We start from the raw sequence: 22,119 nt of genomic DNA, 5'->3' as shown, positions 1-22,119 counted from the left end.
GCTTTAATTACCTTCGTGCATTCAGAGGCGTCCCGAGATGCTGAAACACAAAGGGACACACTGTCAACCCAGGTGAAGAGGACAACACAACTCATACCTTCCTCCACATAGAGCTGAGGTGCATGGTTTCACTCTGCTCAACAGCATGCTACCTGCTGGGTTTCCACGCTGGCTGGTTCTGGCCAACAACAGTCATATGACTCAAAGCTACTAAAGGAGCTTCGTGAATAGGTTTCCTGGAACATGTGTTTTATTTCATAGAACTGAGGTTATGTGTCAGATGATCATAAATAAAACAGAAAGGGGACCTATACCAATGCCAAGGTGCAGATTGATGGGGAGCTCAGCCATCTCCCATGGCAGCCTCCAAGAGGGGCCCTGAGAGATTCAATGGCAAAGCCCAAGTAAAAACGGAAACAAAACCAGCCAAAGTACATATCTCACTAGAAACCTATGGGAAGGTTTGATCCCTAGGATTGTTACATTTCTTCCATTTGTCCTTCCATTTTGGTTCAGGAAGGCCAAAGCTGTGCCCAGACTCCAGGGGAAGGTCAGGTTCATTTCTCCACAAAGCGAGACATGTGAAGTAGTGAGCGGAGATACATACTTTGACAGGAATCGCTAGGACACCTATGGTTTGTTTCTCGTACCCCTGTGGGATGCTGGTTCCTCTTGTGCATCCTCTCCTCTTGTATTCTGTGGTGTAGCCAGATTAGACTTTCGTGATCTCCTCGAGTGAGAACAGGTAGATCCCACATCTAAGAAATAAAGTTTGACCAGCGTGAAATATTGAGTCATGGCATACCAAAGGGGAAAGGTGAAATGGAAGGTCACAGCTTTATCAGATATCAATAATCTTTCAAAACACACACACACACACACACACACACACACACACACACACCCTTAGATGACCAAAAGGTTTGGTGTTTGAAGAATAACTCTATAAAGACTTCCGCTTACAAATGAGTTTCGTTGTAACTTGTTCATTTCTTAAGCATATTCATGAAAGGCCTGGCTTTCTACAAAATGAGAATTACTTTTTGAAGGATGAGGATTTAGCTCAGTAACAAAGTAGGAAAGAAGAAGTAGGTATCTTCAAAAATAACCAATGATTCTGAAATGTCATTTTGCTCCTCAGAATGACTCTACTCAACCCACAGTCAGCAGCATTTCTGATAAGTAAGGAGAGGAGACAGTCATGGCTGCCATGTGTCAAATCTACCAGCTCCTCAAGGCTCAAACGATGGATGGGCAACAGAGTTTCACATATTTTGGAAGCTAGATATACTGATAGCACCTGAATTGCCTGCTCTCAGTTTCCCCATCATTCCTTCCAAGATTACCCAGCTAACATTCTTTGTTCATTCCCAATTTCTCCATCCCTGGGACTTTTCAAAGCAACATCTCAATCTGTGTTCTTGATTCTCTCTGTTTATGACATTCTACATATGGATTGTCCCCACTCCCCCTTAATCCTCAATTTAGGGAGTAGACCTAAGAAATTTAAGTCTAGTACTTGAGTTCTTCCCCTTGCAAGAGACAGGATCAGAATGCAGAGAAGACGGGCGCTGTGGGCTGGTGGCTAGTGGAATGGCTGACAAGGAAGAAAACCCGAACATTGAGGAAGAAAATGAAGAAATTGGAGGAAGTGCAGAAGGTGGACAGGGTAAAAGAGAGACTTTTTTCTAAAGAATTACAATGTATGATGTATGGGTTTGCGGATGACCAGAATCGGTACACTGAGTCAGTGGCTATTCTTGAAGACCTTGTCACAGAGTTCATCACTGAAATGACTCCCAGGGCAATGTCAATTGGCAGACAAGGTCGAGTACAAGTTGAAAATATCGTCTTCTTTATTCAAATGGACCCAAGGAAGGGTGCTAGGGTTAAAGACTTGCTTACCATCAATGAAGAATTGAAACGAGCAAGAACAGCAGTTGATGAAGCAAACTATGGATGATCTTGATAATTTTTGTACTTAATGAAATTTCATTTATCTTCTGTGGAAATCATAATAATTGTGTATTTTGTACAGTAATGTCCTAATATCAAGGCATGTAAATACAAAGATGGATATACAGAGTTTTCAGCCATTATTTTCATGTCTTTGATTCTAGAGTGATCCTTGAGCCTCTAATTCCCTTTACATGACTATACTTGAATTACTTAGTGAGTTTTAATGACTACACAGAAGTTAAAGTACCTTACAAATGATGCAGGTCCTTCTGACTTTTGACTACCTAGATAAAGGATGAAGTAGTATTTATGTGCTAATGGTAAGATAAGCAGTTCAGAATGGAGGGATGTTCCCAGGAAGACGGAGGAGAGATCATGTGCTGAGATGACTGCCAGACATTGGGTCACATCCTCCCACCTCCTTGGGACAACGACCTTACACGTGGGAAGGCTGCTAGCATTTCAGTTGTTTTCACACAGAGTTCCCTGGAACGTTGTAGTGCAAACTTACCTGATCTGACCGTCTCTGCTTCTGCCTTCCCTGGTCCTGGACATGGGTCAGGCTCCTTTACTGTGAAAATTGCAGATTTGTGCCATTATAAGCTATCCTATAGCTGTTTAATATGTGAGATCAAAATGTCATTTTGACTATCACAGCTGAAAAATATGCCTTACATATTCTGAAGTTTTTAGACAACAGTGGTCTGAGATATTATTAAAGAGAGTAATCTGGTTTTTCTTTTAAGGAGATGATATTTGAAAATATAAATTTTTGTAAGAATGTTTATGTGTCTTAAATGATAATTTGTTTTAATATTTTCTAAAGAGTGATTTATTTATTTATTTATTCATTTTTAGAAACTTAAAGTTTCATATTGATGCTTCCATGTTGAAAGACTTTTTTGATTTAAGACCTTTCAGGACTTAGGTTACTTTTTAAGTTTTAAAACTCATTTTTCCCAATCATCTACTTTTAGTAGCAGGAATGGCAAGGTCTAATGAGCTAGTGGTAGGATAAGCATTTGAGATAGTTTTTTAAAATCTTTTTTAACATATTTGTAAGTACTTGTGGAAATGTGTAGTTGAATAAAACCAGATGTAGATATAAAAACCACTTTTGTAGTTCAGTGTATACAGGTTTTGTGTGACTATAGCTTATTGCATTAAATTATTGCCCTTAGCTTAAAATAAGGATTAAAATTGCATTTAAAGAGATCGCTGAATGTTACTGTTTATGAAACTGAACTTTTTGATTCCACTTATAAATAGTATCTATAAGTAAGTACCTGAGAAAATTTTAGTTTCTTAACCTATTAATACAAGGAAAGAAGTATAAAAAAATTAAGCAGAAAAAAAATGGAAAGAAGATGCATGCAATCCCTTGATCACACTCATGCTCCAGTAGCTCTGCAGCTAGCTGTGCTAAAGGGAAATCCTTCCTGACCCCTCTACAGCGTGGCCTGCAGATCCTGGTGACCGGCATCAGCTCTACCCTAAGGAGCACAGATGCACAGACCAGCTCAGTCAGAATGTGCATTTCCTACAGGGTCTCCAACAGAGGATCTATTAGACTTGGAGAGTCTGGGTCTCTACTTAGTCTGCTGCTCATTTCCTGCCTCATGTGCCTTCCAAGAACAGTCAGGTTTCCTCCAGATGGTGGTCCCCAACCTGGGGGTGAGAAGAGTCCTTTCTCCTTCACTTACTCGCTGTCTCTCTCTGTCTTTCACACTGTTTCTTCCCCCTTCTCCTGTCCAGATTCTCCAAAGTAGGGGTCAGACACTTATGGATTTGTGTATGATCATTTGCACACCATTCCACTCCCCATCCCACTATCTCTGCCCTCTGTGCATCGTCCCAGGTAAGCAGCAAGAATGTCTACGATATTGTTTTATATAAACATACGACTACACACATAGTTTCATGAACATTTCAGTTTCAAAAAGAAACCAAATTAAGCCAATCCAGCCAAAAAAAAAAATACTGTTTTGATTCGTGATCAGTTCTCCACATGTGAGTTCCTTTTTAGTGACAACTAAGGCGGGAATGAGTGGTTAGAAATATGTTAGAAAACGTATTCACACCTTGAGGCACGGGCATAACTGCAAACTCCCATGTTCTCTCCACACCTTGAATATAGTGGTCTTTTCCATCTGGCACGTGACTGAAATTTCTCTGCCTCCATGGCTTCTTTTCCTTCATTTACTCGCTGTGTGTTCTCGTTCTCTCTCTCTCTCTCTCTCTCTCTCTCTCTCTCTCTCTCTCTCTCTCTCTCTCTGCCCTTCTCAGTATTTATCACCCTTTCTCCTCTGCACTGCATGATTTCCAACTCCCCTATGACTGTGTGTGTCCTGTAGAGAAACTAAGAGGGACACCCTCAGTGTAACCTGTGGCTGGACTCTGGATCTTAAGAGAGACAACTCATTTTCTTTCTGGCTTTCTCAATTCTACCTGTTTACTAGGTTCATTTCTCAAAATATTAGAGTAACCAGTGCTCTTGTTAGAAATCGATATTCCGCCCCCAGAACTGTGTAGAGGGTGCTGTTCTTACCACAGTCATGTCCGTCTGCTTCCTCTTTTGCTTTATAATGTTTCTCTCCAGATGATTGAGATATGCGCATCTGCAGATGACCCTCAGAGAGTATCTGCAAAATGAATGACTCCAATCATGTGCATGAAGATTTCGTGACCACTCTTTTAGACACCACCCAATTTTTGGTCTTGAAAGCAGCTAAATAAAATGTAGACAATTAGAGGTTGAACAGGCATAATTTCACTAGGGCAAACAAGTAGTTCTGTTTCAGATAAAGCCGAATCTCCCTATGGCTCTGGATTTGGTAAAGGCAGGACGGAGGTCACAGAAAAGGCATCCCCTGACAACACACTAACAGAGGTGTACATACCCTAAAGGACAGAAGGAACAAAATTCATTGTAACTCTCCCTCCTCCTTCCTATTCCCCATCACATGTAAGAAGGTTTTCAAGTCTTAAAAAAGAGTTTTAAGGAATATGCTTGATATTATGTGGGATTACACACTGTAAACGCTGGACTGACAAAGTTTTCATTTTGAAATATGAGACTTAGGTGTTCACTTGGGGATTTGACTCTGGAGTCAGACCCCTGCTCAAGGACCCACACGTGCAGGCCAAGTGACATACATCTAGATGCATGCTACCTAAATCTTGCCCTGGGAATGTTGGCAATGTCAGAAAACATGGTGAGACGGCATCTCCAAATTCCATCATTCCCCCATTGCTGCATTCAAATACATTTTCTTAACACACACTAAAGACATTTGATCAAACTAGTCAACATATTGATGGATTTTCTGCCTGCATGAGAAACTAAATGGAAAGGCTACCACAGAATAAAAATCCTTCAACTTGGAGCGAATGACGAGTGATTTTCACCAGGATGTTGAGCCTTTGGCAACCATCACCCTTCCACATGAATGCATTTACTGGCCATCACACTTACACCACCCACAGTCCAGGGGCTTATTCTTCAGTGTCAAGTTTCATCTCAACATTTTCCATTTCAAGAAGCTAACTCACATGGAAGGACAAGTGGCATTTAGAAATGTTTTGCCTCCATCACTAAAAAAAGTTTAGCTCTAAGTTGACGTGATTTTTAATGGTATTTTCAGATTAAGGAGGTTTTTTCAAGTTAAGTCATATGATGCTTGTATCCTAAAACACTATTTGAAAGGTATTTTCACCTGGCCTCCTCTACTTTCTTCTAGGAAGGAAAACAAGAGGAAACCCGGAATAAACGAGTTGCATGTTGACATACCTGTGGCTGGCTATGTTGAGTGTCATCAGAACTCTCATGCTCTTCCTCTGAGGTCACATCAAAAAGGTTCTCTGCTGACAAGTGAATACATTTACTCATAGTCCTTAGGACAGAGTTAGATGAGTGAATATCAATGAAAATAGAAAGCAGTAACTGTAACACCAGTACAACTAAATGTTCCCAAATACACTTTCCAAGTAAGTTGAAGGTCAGGTGAGGAACTCCTGATTTGCATGTTCCACGGTTTTCCTTTCCTTGTGTTTGCACCTTGGGTTGGACCCAGGCACTTGTGCAATCTTGTCAACTACTCTACACTTAGTTCTATCCCTTGGCCATTTTAGTTGGCAACTGGAGTCCTCTGCTGACTGGACTGAACACAGCCATTCTTCAGCCTCTGACTTACAAGCAGCTGTGGATAAGATGTGCCTGTCCATCTGCACCCAACCAACAATGACTTCTTCATGGAGTACTGTTCCTGATCCAAATCGTCAACACACAACAGGACACCAGGTTCAATGCACACCGCATCTCCAAGATTCATCTGCTCAAGGTCAATGTGATTTGTTCAGAAACAAACTTGAACTTCCACATGAAAGAAGGGCTGAGTGTGGGGAAAACGATGGCTGCATTCTAAGCTGCACCATTGTGTGGAGCCCCAAGAAGTGGGTCAAGAGCTTCTCAGCAGCTGAGTGGAAGAGGGGTTCATTCAAATTTCACACTGGACACTCAGAAGGGCTTATGGATTCAGAAAGCTGTGTACCACAAACAAAGACAGCCCACAACCTGCAGGCCAACACCAGAGCAGATCTTTCTCAGACCAAGGGAGGAAAAAGAAGAGGAAGCTGCATTCTAAGTTGGGCCTTGGTGTGTGTTGCTAAGGAGAAACCCAGGATCAAAAATGCTGCCTGAGCTGGTCTGACCACAAGGCTGCTCTCTGCACTGGTGCTGAAAAGCCTGCTCTTCTCTCCATGGGTGAGGGGAGTGCTGAGGCTGTAGCCGTCCTTGGAGAAGACCACCACAGTGGATCAGTTCATGAAAACAGCACGCACACACACTCACACACACACACTGACACACACACACACACACACACAAAGAAACACAACAACAGGATCATGGCAGTGCCTATCAAGGGACCTAAGTTTTCCCTGCTGGAAAGTGTGAGAAATTGGTGCAGATGAGTCTATACCCATGAGACTCAGGTTGGAAGGGCGATGGGGAACCTGTGTGTCTGGCAGTGAGTGGCACCAGGACCCGAGCAGGCAGAGAAAAGGTCTCAAGATTGTGGTTTTTCTGGAAGAAGGTGCAGAGAGAAGCAAGAAGAGAGTAGCCAGGAAGGAGATGGTGAGAACATGAAAGCTGCAGGCCCACACAGAGGCAGGTGTAAAATGGGTCTGCGTTGTGTCAGGATAGAGGGATGGTGAGGACTGATGCAGAGCACAGGGAAGGAGGGACAGGCATAAGGACTCAGTGAGGCACAGCTCCTGTTAGGAAAGATTTCTAGGAAGTTTGAGAAGGCAGGCCTTTCACATTCTGAGCAGAGGCTCAGGTGACATTTGCACAGTAGCTAGATCTCCCCCAAAGGCTGGAAACAGGGAGAATGGAAACAGGATCAGAGATCCATGAGAAAGCCCCAGTATGAAATGGAGGGGAAGCAGTTCAGAATGGAGGGATGTTCCCAGGAAGACGGAGGAGAGATCATGTGCTGAGATGACTGCCAGACATTGGGGTCACATCCTCCCACCTCCTTGGGACAACGACCTTACACGTGGGAAGGCTGCTAGCATTTCAGTTGTTTTCACACAGAGTTCCCTGGAACGTTGTAGTGCAAACTTACCTGATCTGACCGTCTCTGCTTCCGCCTTCCCTGGTCCTGGACATGGGTCGGGCTCCTTTACTGTGACGGGGGGCTCAGCGTGCTTGGAAAGAAGAGAGGACATAAAGAGTGTGCACCTCCCCACTGCAAAGGGAACCATTCAGCATCAATGTAGAGCTTTAATTACCTTCGTGCAAGCAGAGGCGTCCCGAGATGCTGAAACACAAAGGGACACACTGTCAATCCAGGTGAAGAGGACAACACAACTCATACCTTCCTCCACATAGAGCTGAGGTGCATGGTTTCACTCTGCTCAACAGCATGCTACCTGCTGGGTTTCCACGCTGGCTGGTTCTGACCAACAACAGTCATATGACTCAAAGCTACTAAAGGAGCTTCGTGAATAGGTTTCCTGGAACATGCAGTTTCTTTCACAAAACTGAGGTTATGTGTTCAATGATCATAAATAAAACAGAAAGGGAACCTATGCCAATGCCAAGGTGCAGACTGATGGGGAGCTCAGCCATCTCCCATGGCAGCCTCCAAGAGGGGCCCTGAGAGAGTCAATGGCAAAGCCCAAGTAAAAACGGAAACAAAACCAGCCAAAGTACATATCTCACTAGAAACCTATGGGAAGGTTTGATCCCTAGGATTGTTACATTTCTTCCATTTGTCCTTCCATTTTGGTTCAGGAAGGCCAAAGCTGTGCCCAGACTCCAGGGGAAGGTCAGGTTCATTTCTCCACAAAGCGAAACATGTGAAGTAGTGAGCTGAGATACATACTTGGACAGGGACCACATTAGGACACCTATGGTTTGTTTCTCATACCCCTGTGGGACGCTGGTTCCTCTTGTGCATCCTCTTCTCCTGTATTCTCTGGCGTAACTGGATTAGACTTTCGTGATCCCCTTGGAGAACAGATAGATCCCATATCTAAGATATAAGATTTGACCAGTGTGAAATACTGAGTCATGGCGATCCAAAGGGCCAAGGTGAAATGGAAGGTCACAGCTTTATTAGATATCAGTGATCTTTCATCACACACATACTCTCTCACACACACACAGAGAGACACACACAAACACCCATAGATGACCAAGAGTTTTAGTGTTTGAATAATAACTGAAGATTTCTGTATACAAATGAGTTTTATTCTCTGTGAGTTGCTCATTTGTTAAGGGTATTCATGAAGATTTACCTCAGTAACAAAGTAGGAAAAGAGAAAAAGAGGGGTGGGTGAAGGAGGGAGGAAAGAAAGAAGCAATAGGTATCTTAAAAACAATCCATGATTCTGAAATGTCATTTTGCTCCTCAGAATGACTCTACTTGACCCACAGCCAGCAGTGTGTCTGGTAGGGACTGAGAAGAGACAGTCACGGATGCAGTTTGTCTCAACTCTACCAGCCCCTCGTGGCTCAAATAATGGACGGGTAACAGAGTGTCACATATTTTGGAAGCTAGATATACAGATAGCACCTGAATTGCCTGCTCTCAGTTTTCCCATCATTTCCTCCAAGATTGCACAGCTAACTTCATTCATTCCACATTTCTCCTTTCCTTGGAGTTTTCAAAACAATATATCAATCTGTGGTCTGGATTCTCTGTTTGACATTCTGTCTATGGATTGTCCCCACTCCTCCTTATTCCCCAATTTAGTGAGCAGACCTAAGAAATATAAATCCTGTACTTGAGTTCTTCCCCCTTGGTAGAGACAAGATCAGAAAGGAAAGAAGATGTATGCAATCGCTTGATCACACTCATGCTCCAGTGGCTCTGCAGCTAGTTGTGCTAAAGGGAAATCCTTCCTGACCCCTCTACAGTGTGGCCTGCAGATCCTGGTGACTGGCATCAGCTCTACCCTAAGGAGCGCAGATGCACAGACCAGCTCAGTCAGAATGTGCATTTCCTACAGGGTCCCCAACAGAGGATCTATTAGACTTGGAGAGTCTGGGTCTCTACTTAGTCTGCTGCTCATTTCCCTGCCTCATGTGCCTTCCAAGAACAGTCAGGTTTCCTCCAGATGATGGTCCCCAACCTGAAGGGCGAGAAGAATTCATTTCTCCTTCATTTACTCGCTGTGATCTCTCTCTCTGCCCTTCTCAGTGTTTATCGCCCTTTCTCCTCTGCACTGCATGACTTCCAACTCCCCTGTGATCTGTGCGTGTTTTGTAAGAAACTAAGAGAGACACCCCCAGTGTAACCTGTGGCTGGACTTTGGGTCTTAACAGAGGTAACTCATTATATCTTTCTGGCTTTGTCAATTCTACTTATTTACTAGGTTCATTTCTCCAAGTATTAGAGTAACCAGCGCTCTTGTTAGAAATTGATATTCCGTCTCCAGAACTGTGTAGAGGGTGTTGTTCTTACCAGAGTCATGTCCGTCTGCTTTCTCCTTTGCTCTATAATGTTTCTCTCCAGATGATTGAGATATGAGCATCTGCGGATGACCCTCAGAGAGTATCTGCAAAATGAATGAACCCATTGATATGCATGAAGATTTCATGACCACCCTTTTAGACATCACCCAATTTTTGGTCTTGAAAGCAGCTAAGTAAAATGTCGAGAATTAGAGATTGAGCAGGCATGATTTCACTAGGGCAACCTAGCATTTTTGTTTCCGATAGAGCTGAACTCTTAAGTTCCTCTGGCTCCTCTATTGGTTAAAGCAGTGACGATTTCATTGAAAACACCTTCTCTGCCAACATATTAGACATGTTTGTACTCTAACAGCACTAAATGCAGTGTCAGCAACCCTATCTCGCATCCCCGTGAGAAATGTCCACACTGTATATACTTAAAGAGAACATCTTGAGAAATACACTTAATGTTATGTGGCATCACACATTTTCAAAAGTGAATTTACAGAAATTTTTAGTGTTCAATTATATGGCTTGCTGTGAGTAGAGGGTTGGAATTATGGGATGTGAAGCACAGATGAAACACTGCTGGACGTGCCTCATTTTGGTCATCATGGCCTCCCAAGATCTAAAGAGCTTTTAGTAAACATTTCACTTAGAGGAAATCTAGTTCAATAAAAGGACAAAGTAAGATAAAGAGATGTTTCTTACTGTTGAAAAAAAGCACACGCAATCTGGGTAGAGGAAACAACATACTCTCCTGAGAGACAACTAGAAAGTCCCCCCACACTCGAAGAAAGAAGGCTGCAGAACCACACACAGTATGTCCTTATGGTTTTCAGAGCTGATTCACTGTGACTGACTGCTGTGAGGTTTCCAAGTGCAACAGAGCTGCTGTGGAAAAACTCTGGGAACCAGTGTAGAGAGCTGCAGACCCAGTGACACCCAGAATTTTGGCTTTTAAAATAGTAAATTCACAGTAGAAATATCCTGCTGCGGTGTTAGGGGAAAATTGCAAGGGGTGGAAAAGGGGAAGTTTTCCTCTTGTGAACTGAGGAGAAGAATTCTGCCAACCCCATATTTAATGGAGGAAAGAAGTAGACACTTACTCTCATACATTGTTTGTGAACCTGAAAATAAGAATTTTCACTCTGGAAAGCAGTGTGGAGGTTCCTCAAGAAAGCTAGGAATGCAACACCTTGACACCAAGCCACGGTATGCCTTTGCGTTTATCACAAGGAACTAAGAATCAGCTTATCAGGGAGACACGTCAACATCGCTGTCTGTAGCAGTGCAATTTGCAACATGCAAGTTATACAACCAGCCCCAAGAAAGATGGATGGATGGACTGCAAATTCCTGCTAGTAGTATCAGGGTGCTGAACAGAAGCCAACTTTACTCAGAGTCCTTTTTCTAGTCATTTCTCATAGATCAGGAACTCCAGCATTTAAAAAAGTTCTTTACAGTACTTTACTGTGTCCTGAATTCAGTGGCTCTGGAGGCACACCCAACACTATTCAGGCTGGGCTGGGAGAGAAATGACATACAGAGTTGCTGAGAGTTCTGAGCAGCTACAGCAGGTCTCGGGATCTACAGAAGGACTAGAAAAACCCAGGGCACTTTCCTTCTGATGTGGTGTTTGCAGTTCTGTGACATCATGCCAGGGATGTGTCTGGCAGGAAACTCATGGCATGCAGTACCACACGTGTGAGCAGACATCTCAGGTACGGTCAACCCAACATGGTCAGTGGCTTTTGGAGTGTTTGCTCCCACTTTTGACACAGAGGTGATTCTAAGCTCTTCCCTGAGAAGGGTGATTTCACTGGATCCCTGTTGTCAAGCCCCTTTTGGAAGGGTCTGTATGACAGATGAGAAGGCAGTGCATGAGTTGTATCCCCCAGGCACAGCTTCAAGCTCTCCTCACGGGATGGCAGTTGTCTGACCTCATACTATGGCTTACAGCAGAGATGAAGGGAATGTGCTGAAAACTCTCTTCAGCACCAGGTGTGCTATGCCAACTGGACAACCTATAGAGTAGAGGCCAACAGGGGCACTGCACATTCCAAATAGGTGCTTGGAGAACAGTGGTTGTGAGGGAGAAAAGCTGTGCAGGAATTCGAGAGGCAGAAAGGTAAAGGAGAGCTGGGGCAAGGTCTGGTGAGAAGATAGGTTCTTGCATTTTCCAGAACAATGTAGATTTTGCCAACAGACCTCATCTGCCATGCTCAAAGAGTATCAGGAAACCCCGGCACTAGCAGATCACGTGTGTTTGAGCTGAGACCAGAAAAGCACGGGACAACATCTGCCTCCAAGCAATCCCATCATGGTTTTGGATTCTATAGTTGGAGACCCTGGATAGAAATTCCCCAATTTCAATTTATTAACAAGGAGAAATTATACGCTTTTCTCATTGCTCTTGTATTTTGTGTCAGTTATTGAGTAGGAGGTTTCCTCATTCTTTCTTTCTTTCTTCCTATTCCATGCCATTTTCTGAGATCTTGGCTCCTTCCTTGTATGTTTCCCCTGTACCCCCTCTTTTTGCCACCTGAAATACAATACTTTCTCATGGTTATGACTTTTTCTGCTATTTTGTCCTCTAGCTCTGTTTAATCACATCAGTTTCATTCTCCTCCCTTATTAAATTGCATCCTCATAATTTTATGATGACAACGGCCTGTTTTTTCAGCCAGGTGTACACTGTTGTTCTTCATCTCACCTATCCAGTTTGTGTGATCACTTTAAACAAGCATTTTCTTAACAGGTGGTACATGTTCTGCTTTAAGTTGTCATTCTTACTGGAAGTTGTCCCCTACTCTTAGAAATGTCCTGGTGGGTCATCATAGTACACGCTGGTCACGTCAAGTTGGGTACTTAACACTGAGATATCCCCCCTGCCTAGGGCACTAAAGGACTTTGCACTGAAGGGCCTACACACATCCTGAGAACAGAAATCCATCCCAATGCTTGCAAAACCTCAGTCTTATTAACACAGATAAAGTGAGAAGAAAAGGCAAGAAACATTTCAAATTGCTTAATTCTCTAATAACAGCATTTAAGGACTTTTTTTTCTATCACTCACTAAACAAGTTGGATAAAAATGTCTAATAATATTGACTGCCTTATGGTTTGAAAAGGGGAAAAAAAAACCTAGAGAGTTCCTGCTTTTACCCAAAAGCAATGGTCCCATTCTGGGAAATTTTACTTTCCTTAATAGGCCATTGGTATCTTCTTTGAGGTTACTATTTGCATTGAGAGACACGCTGATGTCTAGGCTGTATGAAAATCTTTCCCCTTGGCATGAAAGCATGTTCGTATGTAAGTAAAAGTGAGCCCCTGGAAGGACCATCCTTTACCCTAACTGCACTCAATGGCCATTGCCACTATATATGTTTATTAATTCAAATGGATATTCACAACTACATTTAACTTCTTCATCATTTAAGGGGGTTAGAAAAATGGAAGCAGAAACAATATTCAGAAAAATTTCTCTCCTGATCACAAGGACACTATTTACCTGTATGTTATGATAAATTCTAATGCTATTTTCAGATTCATGACCAGTTAAATTCTTTTAGACTTGAGTATTAAATTACCATCTTTGGATTTCGAAGCACTGTAATGAAAGATAATTCAATTTGGCCTTACAGACTTTCTTAAAACAAGGAAAATGGGAGAAAACCAGGAGTTTAAAAGGATGTGTGTTCACACCTGTGGCTGCTTATTTTTGGTGTTGTCAAGACCTTCCTCCTCCTCCTCTTCTTCTGATGATGAGAACCAAAGTGGTTTGGCTGAAAAATGCATGTAAGATTTACTTAAACTACTGAGAACATTAAGACAGAGAGTCTGTCAAAAACAAAAATAGTAAGCTTTAATTTTAGGTGACTGTTTACCTTTTTAACTCTTTATTGGTGGGGTATACTTGTGTGTCCTCGGTGATTTAACCCTAGGACTTTGCAATGTTGGAAGTGCTCTGCCACTGAGTTATATCCAAAAGACCCCCACCCTTTTTTTTGGAGGCTGGGTCTCTCTAAAGTGTTTGTCCTGACCTGAGACTTGCATGCTCCTGTCTCAGCCTCCCAAGTAGCTGGGTTTAGAGATGACCCACTGTGCCCAGCAGATACTATTTCAGGGGATGCTTTTTGTGATATAAAACTTCAACATTCTACCCGGGAGACACTACATATCACCAGATTCAATACACAAAAATGTCTCAAAGTTATATCCACTCAAGATGAATGAAAAGTTGCCAGAATTAAATTTTTTAAGAACACTATACAAATGTGGGGATTCACACTATTTGCTATTTTCTTCCTTCATAATAGTAACTTTTAAAAACAACTACTCATCAATAGTAATTTCCACAATGATTGATATTTTCTACACTGTTATCAATGAACACCTGTATCTGCAACGTTTTTCTTCATTATTCTGAAAAATGTGGTTTTTTTGTAAGACAGTCTGTTTGTTCAGTCCGGCATGATTATGAATCTCCTTGTCATAAAGTGTTTTTTCTTTCCTTGGGGTACCTTAGCATTTCAGCCACTGTTCAACTGGATATCTACCAGCTAACCTGTAAATTACTCCTTTTCCTGTCTAGCCCTTTGGCTCCTGGACTTGAGGGGACCTGTTTTACATCACCTTGGTAACAACAGTTTATTTGAACCCATAAGTAAGAGTAGAGAAAAAAGGTACCAGAGATAGTGGCTTTCCTGGAACTGAACCTCAGCAGAGAGTGAAGGACTAGGGTTACCAGCCAGAGGCAGAAGGTGGGGAGAGCTTGAAAGGCTGTATTTGGACACAGGATCAAGCATTAAATGAGTCTGAAAATAGAGACTGGTGAGAATCAGTGCCAGAGAACGGTGAAGGCAGGGGAAGTGGATCTGGATTCAAGAGTTCGGCAGAACTCATGTTATGAGAGATTTCTGGGTAATTTTAAAAGCTGGCCTTTCATGTTCTAGAGAAAAGTTCATGGTCACATTTGCATTGTAGCTAGACGGCTCCAAATGCTGGGGGTGAGTGTGGAGAGCATATAAGTGAACAGGCTGCAGATGTGCCCAATAGAGGGAGGCAGGCCAGAATGGGAAAATGTCCCAAGAAACACAGAGGATATATCATTTTCTGGGATCAGTGTAGAATGAAGTTTCATTAAATAAATAAAGGACAAAGCCAGTCCCTAGAATATGAGGCTCTGGAGTATTATACAAAGTTTCAAATGACATGGGAAATAAAATAGCAATTGTTTAAGTTCTTTGGGTTTACCATGTAGTCTTTCCACTTCACATTTTCCTATGTTGAAGGGACTCATTTCAGTGGTTGGGGGGCAATTTCCTTAATTTTGGATTTACCCAACCCTCCGATGAATCAGAGCAGTCTGTGGGAAAAGCTTTGTGGTAGAGCCACTGCTTAGCATGCAAAAGGATCTGTGCTCAGTACCCACCATTGAAAAATAAACCAAAAAACAAACAACCAAGCAAAAAACAAGCAAAGAAAGCCTGAAAAGGGAATATACATAATGGTCTGTGTACAAAAGTTTGAATTTATAACTCTGGGTTAGAAACAACTTCAGAAAATAGTAAATTTCTACAAATACTCTATTAGTTTTACAGGAAATAAATAAAATAAATACTCAATCATACTTTGTATGGATTATCACCATCACATGAGTGACAACAGGCACAGAATAAACAGATGCATCAAGTGCAACACAGTTCAGTGTAACTATTCAATACGGTGGGTATTATACTAGAAATTAAATTTTAAGTGGGTCTTATTTCACATACTACCCTTAATCCATGGGTTCATACAAATATCTTTATGTTCAAATCCCAAGATCTGGAAATTATCATCAGCTATGCAATAAGTTTTTATAAACTCTAGGGGAAAATGGAGCCTTGTAATTCACCTAACAGGCATAAGGATTCTAGCTGGGGAACTTTAAATTTAGAAATAATAAAGATTTTTTAGAAATAATTTTGCTGTGTCTTTAAAGATATACTTTTAAGCTTGTATGCCAAGGTAGACACTGGTTTATTTTTTGTCAAATCCCCCCACTAATTAGGGAAAAATCTCCTAGCATTTCAAATATTTTATTATAGTTCTACAGAACTTGCATTGCAAAATTTACCTGATTTGCATATTCTTTCTTCTGTTCTCCTCACTATATTCTTTTGAAGAAAATACCTCCTGTCTAGGATTGGCTGTATGGGTTTGGAAAACAGATATTAATACATGTTGTACATTTTATACAATAAAGTCAATAAATTCAAGATAAATATAGAAGTTTATAATTACCTTCACAAAACAATGTGTGAAATCCTGAAATGCTGAAAAGCAAAAGAAATATATAATCCACAAAACATAAATATGACAGAACCACCCACACCTTCCTGCTGAATCAACATGGGGCCGTGTTCCATGGGTTAGCTTTGATGAAGAATGCTTTAGCTTTTGGGCTTCTGTGTTTGCTGTTTTTTTTTTTTTTTATGAGTACAGCAACATGAATCAAATATACTGAAGGAAAACACCAAATATTGGTTTAAGTAAACATGGAGTTAAGTTTCCAAAAGTGAGATTATATTTCCAGTTATCATAAATCTAATAGGCAATGTACACATAACAAGTGTACTGATTGGGGGAATGGGGATATCTAATCAGAGGAGCAAAGCAGGACCTTCAGGGCATAAATATATAAAATGAAGTAAAAATTTAACAGCATGGGTGTTTAGTGTAGCCTGTAACAATCACTTAATCAACTTTATTACAGGTATATATCCTGTTCCTCCATTTGTCCTCCTATATAGTAAGACCAAAGTTGTGATAACAGTCCAGTGGAAAGTATAATTCAGTTGCACTGAGGAAAGTTCTGTGAACTGATCAGCTTAGATATATACTTATTATACTAATCTATTTTTCCATACCCATGCAGGACAGTGGTGTATCTTCTTTTACTGTATCCTCTGGTCTAACATACTGAAAGCTGCTTGATTCACTCATTTGAGAAGACATAGGAACCACATCTAATAAATCATGTATAATAAGCATAAAATATTAAAATATGGAAATTCAAAGGGGAAAAGTGAACTGAAATACCAAAGAATCATCAGATATAAATAATCTTTTACATTTCAAATTCATTGGCATATATACAAAGAATAACAAGTTTTGGTATTCAAAGAATAAACCTATAGAGTCTGCTGTTTACAAAATGAGCCTGGTTTGGTATATCTTGTTAGACTTTCAAGGATTTTCATGAAATAGCTGTCTTATCAGAACATTAACTATCTAGAGATGAGGACTTAGCAGAGTAATCGAGTGCATTCCTAGCATGCTCAAAGACATGTTTCAGTGAAGGAAAAGTTAACTATCTTTCAAAATGTCCAGTGCTTCTGAAATGCTACGTTTCTCATTTGAACTGACATCAAGGCCACATTCTTCCCTAAGCTTGGTAATTATGGAGAAGAGAAATGAATAGTCACAGGTTGACCCAATTCTACCCGTTTCCTCACTTAGAATCATCTCTGGACCAGTAATTCTCACTTTGGTTTGAAGGCAAATATACTGAAACTAGCTGAAATGCATCCTCTCAGTCTCCTTATTATCACCTTCGAAATTACCTAGCTAATTAATTTTGTTCCCTCCTCATTTCCTCTTCCCTTTGCTTGTCAAAAACAACCTCTACATCTGTGGTCTTGATTGTTTTTTACATTTATTGTCTGGATTATTTCCACTACTTTTTCTTCCCAATTTAGCAACTGTATCTTAAAACTACAGTTTTCAGGGGATGGGGTTTTTGCTCAGTGGTAGAGCACTTGCCTAGCACGTGTGAAGTACTGGGTTTATGCACCACATAAACATAAATAAAGGTGTCCATGTATAACTAAAAAAAATCGTTAAAAAATACAATTTTTATGCCTTCATCCTTTTGTCCATTCCCTTTGCCAAGAGACATGCTCTGAAAGAAAGCAAGATTTACGCTTTCACTTGTTCTGGTATGCCCTGAAACAAGAAACAATGGCCCTTCATTTAGATTTTCTAAAGGGCAGTTAATTCTCTTGCAACTCAGAATGTGGCATGTGGATCTGGAGCATTGGAAGCATCTTTGAATCCATTAGGGATGTAGAACCAAAGACCTGCTGAGTCAGAACATATATTTTGTACATGGTCCCCAACATATGATTCACTGAAGTTTGAGAGTTCATCGGCATGCTTAATCTTCAACCAATTCCTCTAACTTGCCTATTTGATGTTTCTTTTTGCTTTGTTATTTTGTTATTGGGGATTGAACCCAGGGTGCCTAACTACTGAGCCACATCCGCAGCCCCCTTTTTTAATATATATATTTTATTTAGAGACAGGGTCTTGCTGAATTTCTGAGGGTCTCATTAAGTTACCGAGCTGGCTTTGTGTGAGGACAAGTACATGAAATACTGCATACATGGCATATGTTAAGGGCATCTGAGTGGCAGGCCACTCCCCTCATACTAGGCACCTGAGCAGCAGGCTGCTTACCCATAGGCACAGTCCTGGGCGTGAGGCCATGTGTTGCAGTGCCTTCACTTGCTCCGTGGTCCACTCCTCCACTGGTTGCTGCAAGGACAGTTAGCAAGAAATTATATTGGTGGCTGCCTATATTCTGCCTAGGTACTGCCTGAGTATATATAGTTGTTAGCTGTGCAATAAAATCAGACCTGCTTCCTGCTTGGTCCACAGCCACACTCTCCTCTACCCTGTGCCGTGGACCTCCTCAATGAATGAGAGAGACCCCTCAGCTTTGAACTCAAAATCCTCCAGCCTCAGCCTCCAGAGCTGCTGGGAATACAGCATGCACCACCATGTGCCTGGCCACTTAATTTACCTATTTGAAATTCTCCCTATCTTGTCCCCCAAATTTAGGTGCATTAGAAGTCATGATCTTTCCAGGGAACATTTTATCAGGCCATGACCAACGTGCACCTTCTTTTTTCTTTTGTTGTTGTCTGCATCTTTTCTCATTATTCATTCCCACTCCTCCTCTCCCCCCTTCCTTATTTCCCAACTTTCCTCTCATCTAAGCAGGTCTGGAAGTAGACCTAATAATTCAGCTCCTCTAGGGACACTGCAGCTTACCCTGTGGTTGCAACTTGATAAGATACACTATTTCAATCCCCTTACTATTTCTTATTTTCATTTTTCCACTATTAAAACATGCAAGTGCTCATGTCCTACGTAAGCATTCTATCCGTGATTTTATAATGAGTGGTCCTTACCGTCTATATGTCCATTTACATCATCTTTTGCTGTTTGATGTGCATCACCAGGCAAATGGCCTACATCATTCTGAGGAATCTGAGAGACAATCTGGTAAAATTAATATCACTAACGAGCTGCATGAAGATTTTCTAATAATTATTCTAAGGAGACACCTAATTTTCCAGATTTGATATAAATTAGACTTAAAAACTAGAGAAGTACACTTTGAAAATTGAAACGTTTTATATCAGAGTCATATGTCCTCTGAAAAATCAGCCAAATAGAAAATTACTTACCAAAACCACACTGATGTGCATATTTGCACAAATAACTTCATTACACCTAACCCTACTGATCACTTACCGCTAAAAATAAGAGGACCTTATAACATATATAACATATATAATATGTATAACTGTGTAACTTGTATACACACATATAGATACGTATATATAAAATATGTAATATGCTACCTATCATTAAACATTTAAAACATTCTAATTATAAGCTTTTAGTATTGAACTAAGATATTTTGTTATAGAGACTGAATTATATCACATGAATTAGAAAAGAAGCCATGTTCTGACTATTTTATTCAGGTAAGCAAAGGCTTAAAGAAATCTAGACATCTTTTCATCAAACTTTTACTGATAGGGAAACTAGTTTAATAAAACACCCTTTTTTTTTAAAGGTTTTCTTTCTTTTTCCAATATATGAAGGTAGAGTATTCATCAGTTTCCACTCAAAAAAATTACAAAAAATTATGGTTATGGGTCAACCAAGGGATAGAAACAGAGGTGAGTTTCAATTAAATGTGCCTGTAGGAACCATGTGACAGTGAGTGTCGGGATTGGTTCTGGTAGAAAACTTGCTGCTACAATCTTCAGAAAGGAGTGCTAAAATCTCCCAGGTCTGGCCATCTCACTATGCTGAGAAGCATGTGAAGGAAGAACTAAAGCAATTATAGTCACTTCCTTGGTGATTCAAGGAGGGGTTTCCCCTTTGAGAAAGGTCCCATGCTGGGGCTCTGTCTTTGAGAGGTCAGAATCTCTGCATGTTTTATATCTCCAAGACACAGTGACTGCCTCTCTTTACTGGAATTGTGGGTGCCCACCATTTTTGTTCAGATTAACAGGGATGTGTTGAAAGCTTTGGTCAGCAGGAAGAAGCATGGTGTGCTGGTTGGCCACCTTATAAAATGAAGGGCAGTGGGAACATCTCCCTGTTAAAACAGATGTTTTGAGAAGATGAGTCGTGTATGATTTTGTGGGGCAGAACATTTTTGGAGTGCTTGGAAAAGTCTTGTGAAAAGCCTATTGCCCGAATCTCTTCCAACCAAGCACAGGTCCTGCATGCAGTCCACCTCTACCATGCTTAGACAAAGTGGGACCAAACACCACAGAGACTTGGAATCATGCATGATCCTGAGCTCACTGAAAGGAGAAGTCTTAAATTGGGGTTTTCAGCACAGACTGACCACAGGATCCATGTGTGAGATTTTTGTTGACAGTTCCCTACTATATCCAGAGTTCCATCCCCCGGTACCCAAAAACCAATATCGTGAATGATTTACCTCTTCATATGAAAATGGTCCTATAACACTTCCTGGTAGGCACGGATGAAATTTTTCCACATTCAAGACTCTACAACCAGTATTGGCCTGTTTGGGCTAGAATGAGAAGAAACCAGTACAACTATAGGTGCTCCCCAGAAACACCCCCAAAATGGTGAATTCTAAAACTAGAAGTTGGGGAAGAAAGTGTCTACATTTGAATTACATCAGATAAGAAAATCACATACTTTTCTTGGCACTGCATTTTTAAGTGACTTTTTATGTATCATTTGTTTTTCACTTTCTATCTATATAATCTTTTAATTCTTTTATTTTCTTTGAACTTGTTTTCTTATTTTTAATTTATATTTGCACCATTTTTCTTTTTCATTTGTCATCCTTATTTTCCTTTCTTCCATCTCACCAGTTTTTTTTCCTATATACTTTAGTATTAATTTTAGAATCACTAATGCCTAAATTTTGGGCATTGTGTATTATTACCAGTTCTTCATTGGATACTAGAATTGTAGAGATCATTTTAAAAAGTTTTTGCTTTGGTTATAAATCAACATGTACTTTGCTTCTAAGTTTTGGCTATTACTGGTGGTTATTCTTTCCTCTTAAAGTGCTTTGGGCTAGAGGTCCCAGCACTTCTTTCAATGAGTTGAGGCTTTGAAAATGGAACCTACACTCTGTCCAGGGCATATACAAAGAGAAATCTGCTCAACAAAATCACCCACATCTAAGAGGGGAAGAGAAATCTATTTGAACATCTGCATGTTAAAACAAGAAACATGAGAGAGCAAGGCACGAATACCCAAAGTGCCTAATTCTTCAATAACTGAATCCATATACATTGATGTGTAGGGTATGCTGAGCAAAGAATTCAAACAGACACTTCTCAGAAGAGGACATACAATCAATCAACAAACATATGAAAAAATGTTCATCATCTCTAGCAATTAGAGAAATGCAAATCAAAACTACTCTAAGATATCATCTCACTGCAGTCAGAATGGCAGCTATTATGAAGACAAATAAAAAGCGTTGATGAGGATGTGGGGAAAAAGGCGCACTCATACACACTGCTGGTGGGACTACAAATTGGTGCAGCCAATATGGAAAGCAGTTTGGAGATTCCTTGGAAATCTGGAAATAGAACCTCCATTTGACCCAGCTATCCCCCTCCTCAGTTTATACCCAAAGGAATTAAAAACAGCGTACTACAGGGACACAGCCACATCAATGTTTATAGCAGCACAATTCACAATAGCTAAACTGTGGAGCCAACCTAGATGCCCTTCAGTGGATGCATGGATTTTTAAAAATGTGGCATATATATATACAACGAAATTTTACTCAGCAATAAAAAAGAATAAAATCATAGCATTTTCAGGTAAATGGATGGAGTTGGAGA

The 22,119-nt window shown here is 40.8% G+C and overlaps 1 protein-coding gene, 1 long non-coding RNA gene and 1 pseudogene across 3 annotated transcripts in view; 1 reads left to right on the top strand and 2 right to left on the bottom strand.

The window, feature by feature from the left end:
• LOC308638623 (uncharacterized protein) overlaps positions 1 to 22,119 on the bottom strand; it is a gene marked incomplete at its 3' end in the record, with an annotated part of 126,577 nt that overhangs the window by 53,434 nt on the left and 51,024 nt on the right. Inside the window, exons 9-18 of the mRNA XM_081276243.1 lie at positions 20,724 to 20,819; positions 19,168 to 19,246; positions 18,431 to 18,508; positions 16,840 to 16,938; positions 16,214 to 16,245; positions 16,047 to 16,119; positions 13,631 to 13,710; positions 9,933 to 10,026; positions 651 to 758; positions 12 to 40 (exon numbers count right to left, since the gene is read on the bottom strand). Of these exons, the coding sequence (XP_081132369.1) occupies positions 12 to 40; positions 651 to 758; positions 9,933 to 10,026; positions 13,631 to 13,710; positions 16,047 to 16,119; positions 16,214 to 16,245; positions 16,840 to 16,938; positions 18,431 to 18,508; positions 19,168 to 19,246; positions 20,724 to 20,819 (768 nt within the window). The remainder of the gene's footprint in view (positions 1 to 11; positions 41 to 650; positions 759 to 9,932; positions 10,027 to 13,630; positions 13,711 to 16,046; positions 16,120 to 16,213; positions 16,246 to 16,839; positions 16,939 to 18,430; positions 18,509 to 19,167; positions 19,247 to 20,723; positions 20,820 to 22,119) is intronic.
• LOC308638567 (transcription initiation factor TFIID subunit 13-like) lies at positions 943 to 2,608 on the top strand (annotated as a pseudogene). Its single transcript has one exon. The product of its transcript is annotated as a transcription initiation factor TFIID subunit 13-like (transcript).
• Positions 6,598 to 8,475, bottom strand: LOC308638678. Its single transcript, XR_014019903.1, has 4 exons — positions 8,394 to 8,475; positions 7,753 to 7,781; positions 7,587 to 7,668; positions 6,598 to 6,803 (listed from the first exon to the last, which is right to left on the bottom strand). It is a non-coding gene; the product is annotated as an uncharacterized lncRNA (long non-coding RNA).

This window comes from Spermophilus citellus, assembly GCF_964194105.1.
Source record: "Spermophilus citellus genome assembly, chromosome: 19".
Taxonomy (NCBI): Eukaryota; Metazoa; Chordata; class Mammalia; order Rodentia; family Sciuridae; genus Spermophilus; species Spermophilus citellus.
Note: the sequence above shows the minus strand (reverse complement) of the source record. Positions and strands in the feature narration are given on the sequence as shown.